Below are 13,584 nucleotides of genomic sequence, written 5' to 3'. Positions count from 1 at the left end.
CACACACAAGCCAGAACCATCATCCTAATGAGCAAATTCCCCAAGTCCTTATTCTATCCTGCACAGTCGGGCTCAGTTCTCTGTCCCTGTCTCCCCTAGACTATGCCACATCCCTTCCTGCCTGAGAACTTTTGCACCTGCCCCTTCCTCTGCCTGGCATGTTTCTTGCTCTCATTTGTGTCCTCCATGCCCGCCCTCAAGCCTCACTACGTACGGCCTACTTACACTCAGGGTTTCCATTTAAATATTACCGCCCAAGTGGCCAGGCACGGTGCTTCACGCCTGTAATCCCAGCACTTTGGGAGGCCGAGGTGGGTGGATCACAAGGTCAGGAGATCAAGACCATCCTGGCTAACACGGTGAAACCCCATCTCTACTGAAAATACAAAAAAGTTAGCTGGGCGTGGTGGCGGGTGCTTGTAGTTCCAGCTATTTGGGAGGTTGAGGCAGGAGAATGGCATGAACCCAGGAGGCGGAGCTTGCAGTGAGCCGAGATTGCGCCACTGCACTCCAGCCTGTGCGACAGAGCGAGACTCCATCTCAAAAAAAATTAAAAAAAATAAAGAAATATTACCGCCCAAGTGAGCTTTCCTTGCATTGATTAGATTTGGTCTCCCCAAGATGTGCTTTCATACAGAGCACTCTGGACTCATAGGACTTACACCTGAAGTTGTAGTGAACTTGGCTTCCCCTGCTGTTAGCTGTTTGAAAGTAAGGCTCATTTTTAAAATTGTGTCCGCGGGACCTAGCATAGTTCCTAACTCAAAATAGGCACTCACTCATACTTGTTTACTCAGTCTTTTTTTTTTTTTTTTTTTCCCCCCCTCAGAGATGAGATCTTGCTATATTGCCTGGGCCAGAGTGCAGTGGCTATTCACGGGTGCAATCATAGCACACTATAGCCTTAAACTGCTGGGCTTAAGGGATCCTCCCAGGTAGCTGGGACTGCAGGCACATGCCACTGTGTCCGGCTGCTCCCTTAGTCTTGACTATGTATTTTTTTTTTTTTTTTTTGGTTGTTTTATTAGGATAGAGTCCTAAGAATGGCATTACTGGGTTAATAGGTATGAACATTAGGTCTTTAATACATACAGTCAAATTACTTTTCATAAAGCCATATACCTTTTTATATTCCCACCGATACTATCCCTGTCACTGAGTATTAACTTATTTTCATCTTTGCCAATATGATCATCCAAAGTGAGGCAGTGGGTGGCTATCAAATGTCTGAGTCAGCAGGGCGTGGTGGCTCACGCCTGTAATTCCAGGATTACAAACTTTGGGAGGCCAAGGCGGGTGGATCACCTGAGGTCAGGAGTTCAAGACCAGCCTGGCCAAAATGGTCAAACCTCATCTTAACTTAAAATACAAAAATTAGCCGGGCGTGGTGGTGGGCGCCTGCAATCCTAGCTACTTGGGAGGCTGAGGCAGGAGAATCACTTGAATCCGGGAGGCGGAGGTTGCGGGGGTTGCGGTGGGCCAAGATCGCACCACTGCAGTCCAGGCTGGGCAACAGAGTAAGACTCCATCTCAAAAAAAAAAAAAAAAAAAAAAAAAAGTCTGAGTTATGAAAACAGAAGGCTCGAACAAGCCCCTTGATCTAGTTATTCCAGGCAAGCCTACATGTGTCCTCGAAGGTTTCTGGGCTCTCAGGTTTTACAGCCTTAGCAGGCTAAAGGCAACAGGGTGGACAGCTTGTCTTATCTGTTAGGCAGTAGTTTTAGTAACATGGCCAGCATGGTTACCTGTAAGAGAGGACCTTGCTTGATTGAGCCACATCCAGCTGTCCAAATGTAGGTAATTACCATTTATCATTTAAACATATGACAGCTCCATCAAAAGAGGGCAATGTGTAGTCTGGCAGAGGACAGTAGGATTAAACAAGAATGGCTTCTTTTATTTAAACTCAGTGAAAATACAAGAGGGAAAATTACTTTGCTTACTATACCCTCTCACCTGTTATAAGCTGTTCTGCCTTTAGGTTCTTGCCCTATTCCTAGACTATTTGAAGTTGTCCTTTTTTCTAGAATGTCCATACATGAGTTGAATTTTCCATGTCAGCCATGCAGCTAATTTAGAAACATGTTGCTGGGTTGGGCGCAGTGGCTTATGCCTGAAATCCCAGCATTTTGGGAGGCCGAGGTGGGCAGATTGCTTGAACTCAGGCAGATTGCTTGAACCAGCGTGGACAACATGGCAAAACCCCATCTCTACAAAAAATACAAAAATTATCCAGGCGTGGCGGCGTGCACCGTAGTCCCAGCTACTCAGGAGGCTGAGGTGGGAAGTTCACTTGGCCTAGGAGGCAGAGAATGCAGTGAGCAGGGATTGTGCCACTGCACTGTCCAGCCTGGGTAACAGAGTGAGACCCTGTCTCCAAAACTAAAAAGTAAATAGAAACATGTAGCTGTGAATTCTGTGTCCAACTCAAAATCAGCAATTTCCCTTATCTCACTTTTTTACTTATTTCCTCTTTATTTACACACATAGCTCCCTTAGCTCATAAACACTTCTGAGGGCAGGGACCATGCCTTTTCTTATTCCCTTTTCAGCTTCCTAACACAATGCTTTCAGTGTAGTAGACACTTGAACAATAACTAAAGTGCAATTCAAAGGGGCAGCTACTGCAAGTCGTTATGCCAGTCTAGTAATGGTCAGATTACAAATCTCAGGTTTTTATACCTTCACCCCCTTTCTCAACTTTTAATAGTAAACAGAATAGGGCTGGGCATTATGGCTCATGCCTATAGCCCAGCACTTTGGGAGGCTGAGATGGGAGGATACCTTGAGACCAGGAGTTCCAGACCAGCCTTGGCAACATGGTGAGACCCTGCCTCCACAAAAAATTTTAAAAGTAGCCAGCTGTAGTGGCTCGCATCTGTAGTCCCAGCTATTTCTGGGAAGATCTGAGGTGGGAGGATCACTTGAGCCCAGGAGGTTGAGGCTGCATTGAGCTGTGATTGTGCCTCTGCACTCTAGCCTGGGCCACAGAGCAAGAACCCTGTCTCAAATTTTGAAAAAGTAGTTAAGAGAACAGAATTGTTTGGTTCTTTTATAGTTTTCTTCTCCCAAGTAGTTGGTAGAATTTGGATACTTTCTGCCCCATAACAAATGTCACTTTATATAAAGGAGCATGTCCTTAATGCATTCCAAAAGACATATACAACTGATTTTAGGCTAATTTCAGTCTGAGTCCTGGTAGAGAACACCTGACACACTTAAATTGAGAGGATTTTAATAATGAGACTATTTGCAAGGTGTTGACCCCAGCCGGGGACCTCCACACTCAGCCCATTCAGGCTAAGTCCTGGTGGCGCACCAGCTCAGCTCATGGCTGGGCCAGGTATGCCCCAGCTCGCCTGTGTGGCTTGTACCCAGGTTCAGCAGTTCCCAAGGTCTTGTCCAGTGTCTGAGAAGAATGAGGTTACACTGGCAGTTTAAGGGTGAGGAGGGTGGAGAAGGAGAAGAATTCTACTGAGTGGTGAACAGCTTTCAGGAGGGGAGGGGGTAGTGGTTCCCCACCCCTGAAGTCTGGTGGTTTCTCTCCCAGTGTGGCTGGGTCGGGGCTTTTATGGGCTCAGAACAGGGTCATGCATGCTGAATGGTTTGTGGGCATGCAAAGAAAGGCTAAAGCAAAGGCACCACTCAAAGGTGGGCATGGCAGTGTAGAAAATCAATTAGGAAAGGGTAGGTAGATGTAAAATAGGTGAAGAGTGGGGATCAATCAGAGGAAAACCTACCAAATGGGAAGATGGGTTCTCAGTCCGGTCCATGTGGCTTTCAGGCTTTCAATTGTCTTTGGCTTAGAGGTGGGGTTTCACTGGGGACCCGCCCCTGTGAGGCATTTGTCTGCCTCCTGCCACTATCAGTGTGGGCGAAGTTTCTCTAGAAACCACAGGGATAATGCAGTGTCCACAGCTGGTAATCAGGTTACCACCATGAGGCCTACGACAGGGAGAAGGAAGGGGGAGGAGTTGCCCAAACCTGGAGAAGGAAAGGACTTACTTTCAATTGAGAGTCCAAGACTGTCCACAGACACTCCCAGGGTGGGAGCTGGGAGAATGAACGCCCTGACCTGACCCTCCCTTCCTCTGACCTTCTGCAGGCCTCCCCATTGATTAACAGCACTGGGAGCCAGAGAGTGAGGGAGCCTGTTGATGTGGTTCTTACAGATCCAAAAAGTCAGAGCAGGCTGGGCACAGTGGCTCATGCCTGTAATCCCAGCACTTTGAGAGGCCAAGGTGACTTGAGGTTAGGAGTTCAAGACTAGCCTGGCCAACATGATGAAACCCCGTCTCTACTAAAAAATACAAAAATTAGCCAGGTGTGGTAATCCCAGCCGCTTGGGAGGCTGAGGCAGGGGAATCACTTGAACAACCCGGGAGGTGGAGGTTGCAGTGAGCCAGGATTGCGCCACTGCACTCCTGCCTGGGCGAAGAGTGTGATTCTGTCTCCAAAAAAAAAAAAAAAGCAAGAAAAGCAAGGTGTCAGCTGGATCTGGAAAGACAGATGGAGGATACCAGCACAAGATTGATACCTGTCTTTGTTTTTTTGGAGACGGAGTCTCACTCTATTGCCCAGGCTGGAATGCAGTGGCACAATCTCGGCTCCCTGCAACTTCTGCTTCCCAGGTTCAAGCGATTCTCCTGCCTCAGCCTCCCGAGTAGCTGAGCCCACCACCATGCCCGGATAATTTTTTGTATTTTGTAGTAGAGACAGGGTTTCACTATGTTGGCCAGGTGGGTCTTGAACTCCTGACCTCAAGTGATCTGCCTGAAAAAAAAAATCAGTGGCTGAGAGGAAGACCACTGAGCAGCATCTCATCACCAAGTCCTTTTGATTCTACCTCCAGAAATACCTCGACTCTCTCCTCTCTGCCGCACTGCCCCAACCACCTGCACCTCCTTACAGTTCATCTCACAGTCAGCCAGAGGAGCTTTTGAAAAATGCAAACCTGAATGTCACTCTCAGCGACTTCTGATGATTGTAACATATAAGCTTGAGCTTCTTAATTTGCATACTGTGGTCTTCTGCCAGACCACCCACAGGAGAGCCTTTGATCTCCCTTCAAATGTCACTGGCTTGGGGAGGCTTTCTCAGACAGCCCCCACCCCCAGACTAGTTTAGGTCCCTGTGTTTTCTGCTCCCTGACCCCGTCCACTAGCTCGAATCCACATTTGCAGTTTGTATTGTCATTACCTGTTAAACTCTCTGCATTCGCCTGCAACCTGGGGGTGGGGGTGGGGGTGGGGACTTGCCACTCTACCCCAGTTCCTCTTCCTCTGTCATGTGATTATAACAAGCCTTTCCCGATTTGAAACTAGATTAACTGCTTCAGAAGTAGAAATGCGTTTGGAACTAGCTTTTTGAGTTGGAAATTAACGGCGTCCTGGTGGGAGGACCCCAGCCTTGAGTTTTTCAGTCCTGTATCCTGATGCATATGCTGGCGAATAGCTCTGTGACCAACATTGCTTTTTCTTCTTTCAATAACATCCTCTGAGGTGGCTCTTGGGTCACAGAACGACTGAAAATCGATCAGTCCTTTCATTGACCTCTTGAATCATAGTCTTACGTGGAATTAAATAAACTCTGTTGTCGGGCGGGGCTCGGTGGCTCACGCCTGTAATCCCACAACTTTGGGAGGCCGAGGTTGGCGGATCACGAGGTCAGGAGATCGAGACCATCCTGGCTAACACGGTGAAACCCCATCTCTACTAAAAATACAAAAAAAATTAGCCGGGCATGGTGGCGGGCGCCTGTTGTCCCAGCTACTTGGGAGGCTGAGGCAGGAGAATGGCGTGAACCCAGGAGCAAAGGTTGCAGTGAGCCGAGAGTGTGCCACTGCACTCCAGCCTGGGGGGCAGAGCGAGACTCCATCTCAAAAATAATAATAATAAATAAAATAAATAAACTCTGTTATCATTAATTTTCAGGGTGGAGGTTTGAGCTCCTGTTTTCTGCTTTATGCTGAGGCAGTGGGAAGTGAGTAGAGACCTTAGAGGGTGGAACTGACACACAGGAGCCGGTTTACCTGTTAGCATCACAAAACATGAGTAACGCGGCTGCTCCCCCAGGCCGGGGTGGGGGGGGCAGCGGCCGGTGGCGGGGGTTGGGGGGGGGCTTTGTGTTTTATTTTTTGAAGAGAGGAGTGTAGGATTTCATGTAAGATTAAAAGCCTCCTTCTGTTAGTGAAAGGATGAAAAGGACAGTTGCTAAATATGTGTCATTAAAGTAAAGAAATAGCTACAGTTGAGGCCGAGCGCGGTGGCTCAACACCTGTAAATCATGGCATCTTGGAAGGCCGAGGCGGGCAGATCACTTGAACTCAGGAGTTCGACACCAGCCTGGCCAACTTGATGAAACCCTGTCTGTACTGAAAATATAGAAATTAGCCAGCTTGGTGGCAGGCACCTGTAATCCCAGCTGCTCAGGAGGTTGAGGCAGGAGAATCGCTTGAACCCGGGAGGTGGAGGTTGCAGTGAGCCGAGATCGCGCCATTGCACTCCAGCCTGGGCAACAAAAGCAAGACTCCTTCTGAAAAAAAAAAATTAGCTACAGTTGAGGTTATTTGGGTTATTTCCAGTTAGAAGTTCTGATACCGTTAATAAATATTTTACTTCTAAGCTAAAAGAAGCTTAACCAGTCTTTTAGTTAATAGCAGCCAAATCTGGCCAAGAGAACAATCTGTCCCTCTATTTGCAACTTGCAGAGTCTGCCATGTTCCTTCTACTCACAATCCACACAGACTAAGCAGAGCTAAAGATGCAGACAGGGAATAACCAAGTTCACACTCATCTAGGATGTTTTCCTGATACCCCCTAACCTGGAGTTAAGTCATCGTCTTTGGTGTTTGGAAGTCAGATGTTTTCTATTGAATTGATGCCTACATAGTACCCATAACTCCCCGCTCCTGACATCCGTCACACTGTGATGAACCTAGCAGCTTTATAGTCCCTAAGCTCCTTGGGAAGGGTATCCATTTTATCCTCAGTTCACCTAGCTCAGGGCTTGGTGTTTATCTAGTACAGGTCATCATATGATTGTTGAATTTTTCAAATACACAGATTTTTCTTGAAACTTCTTGATCTCTGCATCGGTCTCTTTCTGCCCCCTCCCTTCCTCTCCTTTCTTCTCCCTGCTCCTGCAGTTGAAATTCTGACATTCCAATAGCATTTCAGCTCCACCAAATAGGACTTCCACATGTCACAGAACGAAAGACAGTTATTTTGAATGGAAACTTTTTGTACCCCTTTGGTAGAAGTTTATTTTGGGGTATTGTCTATGCATTTAGGTTTCACTGCCTCCAGATTTATCTGGGTGGAGTAATATCACATAAGTGTGAACTACCTTCCTGTTTTGTTAAAAAATATCAAGAGCAATTTCTCTTGATGATAAGAGGTCAACTGAAGAGGTTGATGAGCGTATCCTAGTTATCTTTTGAACTAAAATATTTCTCAGAGAAAGAAATATCCTGTAATTTGGTTAGTCTTAATTGTTCATCTTCTAACATGTGTGAACATTATAAAGAAATTTTTTTAATACATGAATAGTCCTGGTCTCTTAATGTGATCATTTTTCTCCGTCAACCTAGTTGCTGGTCAGTGGGTGAATCAAAAAGTCCAAGGTCTTGCAGACTGTTTTATAAAAATTTTGCTGGCAGAGTTGTAGCTATTAAAATTACCACCCTGCAAAAGCCTGTCACAAGTCAGACAGGCACACCGAAACAGAATTAGACCTCACATTGCCAGGAAGCGCCCCATCCTGAGAGGGATTAATAGGACATGTGTAGAAACAGACTTACACCTCCTCTCTCCCTGGTCCAGCCCCCTTTATCCCTGTCATACTGAAAGTTCCCTGCTCTACCCACCCACCCCCACTCCTTCGCAATCTTGTACTTTTTTTTTTTTTTTTTTTTTTGAGACAAGGTTTCTCTCTGTCACCCAGGCTGTAGTGCAATGGTGCAATCACAGGTCACTGCAGGCCTCGACCTCCCAGGCTCAAGCAATCCTCCCACCTCAGCCTCCCGAGTAGTTGGGACTATATGTGCACACCACCATGCCAGGCTAATTGTTGAATATTTTGTAGAGACAGGGTCTCCCTGTACCCTCTAGGATGGACTCAAACTCCGAGGCTCAAGGCATCCTCCCGCCCTGGCTTCCTGGAGTGCTGAAATTACAGGCGTGAGCCACTGCACCCAGCCTACTTAGACAAAGAAGTGGGTGGCCTTGTGGAAAGGTACTCCATGCAGCCTTCAGGCAGGGTGCTTAAGTTACAGGAAGACTGATTGTTTAATTCTCTTACCTCCTTTACCTCTCCTTGCTTGGATCAACAAACTCATGACAGTCTTTCTAGGATCTATTTAAGAGGTTCTTGTGTATCACCAAGAATGTATAAATTGACTGGGTACGGTGGCTCATGCCTGTATTCCTAGCACTTTGGGAGGCTGAGGTGGGAGGATCGCTTGAGCCTAGGAATTAGAGAACAGCCTGGGCATCATATGAAGACCCTCGTCTCAATTTTTTATTGAAAAAGAAGAGAGAGAATGTATAAATTGTTGTAGACCCAGCTTGCTCTAGGGCACTAAATGTATTACTTAAAACACTTAGAACAAAGCCCCCACATATAAGTCAGTTCCCCAGAATATGCTAGATACCATACTAAGAGCTGTGAGGAAGACAAATGAGAACTGGGTATGGAGCCAGCTTCATTGCTTGTGGGTTAGTTTGGGAGGGGGCCAAGACATAGCAGCACATGATACAAGTAGTGATAGACGAGATACCGTAAGGGATTATATTATTGACAGTAATTCTCCATTAAATACTATAAGATTGAAGCAGAGGGAAAGGTGACCAGGGTGGTTGTAAGCTCTGAACTGAATTTTGAAAGACTTCAATAGACAAGGAAAAGTACAGACAAGCGGTGGGGAGGAGTACAGTGTGTTTAGAGGTCGGTGAGTTGACTAGCTGACTGCACGGCAGGGCTCATTTGGAGAAGCAATGGGTGATCAGAGCAGATAGTCGGTGATGGCCAAATTATGAAAACTGGAATGCCAGACTATATTTGCACTTGCAGAAGGATACTTAAGGCTTTTTAACGGAAAAATGGTGGTGGTTAACTTTGGAGCACTTAAGCCTTGTTGCCTGGACATTTGGTGGGTCCCCATCTCCTGACTCACCAATGTTTCGCTGTCACACTGATCCCCACTTTGAGCAGCTACTTTTCAGAAAGGTGGCAGTTGGAAAGAAAGCAGTATTCAAGGGACACGACTCCTTCCTTCATAGGCAGAGGGAAGTATAAAGTAATGAATGATTTTTACCATGGAAAGTTGGAGTTTGGGGACTTTGTCCTCCTCCCTGTCTTTCCTTCCTCCTTCCCTTTTTTTTCTTCTTTTCCTTTAAAAACGTTTGAAAGATGCTAAGTCAGAACCTCTCACCATTCCATCACCAGGGGTCAGGAGGTATACTTGACTGTTTTTTTTTTTTTTTTTTTTTTTTTAAATGGAGTCACTCTGTCACCCAGGCTAGAGTGCAATGGCGTGATCTCAGCTCACTGCAACCTCTGCCTCCTGGCTTCAAGCGATTCTCCTGCCTCCAAGCGATTCTCCTGCCTCAGCCTCCTGAGTAGCTGGGATTACAGGCATGCGCCACCAAGCCCAGCTAATTTTTTATATTTTTAGTAGAGACAGGGTTTCACCATGTTAACCAGGCTGATCTCAAACTCCTGACCTCAGGTGATCCACTCGCCTCAGCCTGCCAAAGTGCTGGGATTACAGGCGTGAGGCACCGCGCCCGGCCAGGAGAGTTTCAAAACTTCATAAATGCATTTCATTTCTTCTCAACTTTCTGGTTGTTAAAAGCCAAGTACGTATCACCTGGCCTGGTTGGCGAAGATGCTTTTCAGATTTTTATTGAGCCGTGGCCTTGCTGTAGTTGCAGTCATTCCAAATGGAGACTGATCTGCTCGGCATATGTGAGAACTGTTCTCTCTGTGTTCCTGGGTGAGCAATTCAAGCTTTCTGTGGGACCAGGAACCTTAATTATTGAACTACCTTTGCTGGTTATCTCATCACTAAAATTCTTAATAGTTTATCTACACTGTGGGTGTTTTTCATGATTTGGCACACAGCATAGCAGGCAGCATTGCCAAGATGTTTTTCATGTTGCAGAAAAACTGTAACAGATGGAGGTGGTGATTGTATAGCACTTATTTAAAGTGTTAGTAATGAATCACTATAACTTGAAACTGAGTCAGTTATCCATACTAAGGGAAGTTGAAGAACATTCTAATAGCGTCTAATAAAATACGTAATCGGGCACCTGAAGATAACTGACTTTGAGTGGCTCTCCCACTACTGTTACCCTAGCCAGGGCGCTTAGAATTTATTCTTAGGAGCTAAAGTCTTTTAAAAGCTTGCATGCATGTGTGTTTTCTCTTTTCTAGGAACTTGAAATTATGTAGTAGATGTCACTAGAATTCTTGAAATTTGTCTTCAGGTCATGGCAGTATTTCAGTATCGCTCGTTTCAGTATCACTGCCTGAGTGATACTCAAGAGTTAGACTAGTTTTATCTGGGTTCTTTGAAGAACTGGGGACACCTCACTGGCTTATGTTGAATTTCTGCACTGCAGGGACCAACTATAAATGGTGTTTTTGGTTTTTTACGTGTGAAGAGCTTTAAAATGTAATTCTTCCTATCATTCATGCACAAATGTTCTCACACAAATTGCTTCACAGATTGATAAAACTTTGAATAATTTTTCCCTGAAGAAATGTTGAACTTTCTGCAAGCTGTTGGAATTGGAGCGCGTGTTGAAAGGCTTGATGGGACCATAACTGTACAGCTTATTTCTTTTAAAAAAAATTATGATTTCTATTTTTTATTCATTTACAGATGACTGAATATGTTCAGGCCAGAAAATATCCGCTTACTTCAAAATGCAGCAATTTATAAACAAAATACTTGCCATTTTTCTAAATGACACCTTTTTCTATAATTTGTATAGAAAATTAAGTGCAAGGGCCGGGTGCCGTGGCTCACGCCTGTAATCCCAGCACTTTGGGAGGCCGAGGCGGGCGGATTGCCTGAGGTCAGGAGTTCAAGACCACCCTGGCCAACATGGCGAAACTCCATCTCTACTAAAAATACAAAACAATTAGCCGGGTGTGGTGGTGGACACCTGTAATCCCAGCTGCTTGGGAGGCTGAGGCACGAGAATCACTTGAACCCAGGAGGCAGAGGTGGCAGTGAGCTGAGATGGCGCCATTGCACTCCAGCCTGGGTAACAAGAGTGAAACTGTCTCAAAAAAAAAAAAAAAAAAGAAAAGAAAAATGTATGTATCATTATAGGTCAGTGAATTTTCACAAACAGAACACACCCAGGTCAGGAAATGTGAGATAAACAGCACCTCCAGAGTTCCTTCATGTCCCCTTCCATTGACTCGTACATATATATATGTGTGTGTGTGTGTGTGTGTTTTGAAGTAAACATAAACTCTTGGGAGGCCGAGGCGGGTGGATCACGAGGTCAAGTGATCGAGACCATCCTGGCCAACATAGTGAAACCCCGTCTCTACTAAAAATACAAAAAAAAACAGCCAGGGGTGGTGGCGGGCGCCTGTAGTCCCAGCTACTCAGGAGGCGGAGGCAGGAGAATGGCATGTACCCGGGAGGCGGAGCTTGCAGTGAGCCGAGATCGCGCCACTGCACTCCAGCCTGGGCAACAGAGCGAGACTCTGTCTCAAAAAAAAAAAAAAGAAAAGAAAAGAAAAAGAAAACATAAACTCAAGATTTTATTGTCTTCATAATAAAACAAAAGATGACGCTTAGAACTGGATCACTTGGCCCTTTCTCTTCTTATCTCCTCCCAGTTCAAAATGCTTGCATCTTTTAATAGCCAGCATTCTCTTAGATCTGCAGTTGGGCTCAATGCACTCAAGCCTTAGCACAGTCTTCTTTGTGGTTTCAGCCTTTTTCCGGAAAATCGGCTTAGTCTGCCCACCATAGCCACTCTGTTTCCTGTCGTAACGCCACTTTCCCTGGGCATATAGAGAATCCTTACCCTTCTCGTACTGTGTCACTTTGTGGGGTTGGTGCTTGCCGCACTTCTTAGAGAAAGTCCAGCGAGTTTTAGGAACGTTGACCATTTGCGTGAGTGCTATCGGCACAGAAAGGACTTGTATATTTTTAATTCTTCTGTATAAAGCTCACCTCATTCCTCATCTCTTAAATTTCTTCCTGATTTGGGCTCTTAACATTATTTTCAGTCTCTTTGCAAAAAAAACCAAAAAACAAAAAGAACTCTCTTCACTGAAACTTGTCTCTTCCTCCTTTCATAATCTCATCTCTTGATCAATCTGCTTCCGTTAAACCAAAGTGTCTTGTGTGGCTAGAAAGTCATAACTCGAGGGAATATGGGGGTCGGAATAGAAAATGCAGCTGTGGGGTAATAGCTAAAAACATTCCTTGGAGATTTTAAAGCTGAAGGAAACTTTTTTTGTGAGCTCACCCGTGGATTTGTGCAGAGGGAGTGAATAAGCAAGTGAAGACACAGTGATGGGAGCAGCTTGCTCGTGCTCAGGAGTCTGACTAGGCCTTTAAAAATTATTTGTGGCCAGGCAAGGTGGCTCATGCCTGTAATCCCAGCACTTTGGGAGGCCAAGGTGGGCAGATCAGCTGAGGCCAAGAGTTCGAGACCAGCCTGGCCAACATGGTGAAACCCTGTCTCTACGAAAAATACAAAAATTAGCTGAGCATGGTGATAGGCGCCTGTAATCCTAGCTACTCAGGAGGCCAAGGCAGGTAAATCACCTGAGGTCAGAGGTTCGAGACCAGCCTGACCAATATGGTGAAACCTATGGTGAAACCCCATCTCTGCTAAAAATACAAAAACTAGCCAGGCATGGTGGCGGGTGCCTGTAATCCCAGCTACTCGAGAGGCTGAGGCAGAGAATCACTTGAACCTGGGAGGCGGAGGTTGCAGTGAGCCGAGATTGTGCCACTGCACTCCAGCCTGGGCAACAGAGTGAGACTCTGTCTCAATAAAAATAATAATAATAATAATAATAGTAGTAGTAGTAGTAGTAGTAGTAATAGTAGACCGGGCGCGGTGGCTCACGCCTGTAATCCCAGCACTTTGGGAGGCCGAGGCAGGCAGATCACGAGGCAGGAGATCGAGACCGTCCTGGCTAACACAGTGAAACCCGTGTCTACTAAAAATACAAAAAATTAGCTGGGCGTGGTTGCAGACGCCTGTAGTCCCAGCTACTGGGGAGGCCGAGGCAGGAGAATGGCCTGAACCCAGGAGGCGGAGCTTGCAGTGAGCCGAGATCGCGCCACTGCACTCCAGCCTGGGCAACGGAGCGAGACTCCATCTCAAAAAAAAAAAAATAGTAATAGTAATAAAATAAAAATTATTTGTGAAGGATGTGAGCTTTCACCTAAAGCCACAGCAAATGAAACAGTCTTTGTAGGTGCAGCCTCATCCACAGATGCTTCTGGTCTTTGCCCCCTCGAGGCTCTCCAACGTTCATTTGTGTTCTTTGCTGTTTTGTTTTCTTTTTCTTTCTTTTCTTTTTTTTTTTTAA

The 13,584-nt window shown here is 45.8% G+C and overlaps 2 protein-coding genes across 3 annotated transcripts in view; one reads left to right on the top strand and one right to left on the bottom strand.

The window, feature by feature from the left end:
* GRB2 (growth factor receptor bound protein 2) overlaps positions 1-13,584 on the top strand; it is an 87,756-nt gene that overhangs the window by 54,894 nt on the left and 19,278 nt on the right.
* Positions 11,813-13,368, bottom strand: LOC112129589 (large ribosomal subunit protein eL42-like). Its single transcript, XM_024234593.3, has one exon. The coding sequence runs from the start codon at positions 12,142-12,144 to the stop codon at positions 11,824-11,826; it is 321 nt and encodes a 106-aa protein (XP_024090361.1). The 5' UTR covers positions 12,145-13,368; the 3' UTR covers positions 11,813-11,823.

This window comes from Pongo abelii, chromosome 19 (genome assembly GCF_028885655.2).
Source record: "Pongo abelii isolate AG06213 chromosome 19, NHGRI_mPonAbe1-v2.0_pri, whole genome shotgun sequence".
Taxonomy (NCBI): domain Eukaryota; kingdom Metazoa; phylum Chordata; class Mammalia; order Primates; family Hominidae; genus Pongo; species Pongo abelii.
This window is presented reverse-complemented; position numbering and strand designations above follow the sequence as displayed.

Excerpts from the sequence above, each read along its gene's own strand:
- LOC112129589 (XM_024234593.3), bottom strand. The coding sequence starts at position 12,144 with ATGGTCAACGTTCCTAAAACTCGCTGGACTTTCTCTAAGAAGTGCGGC.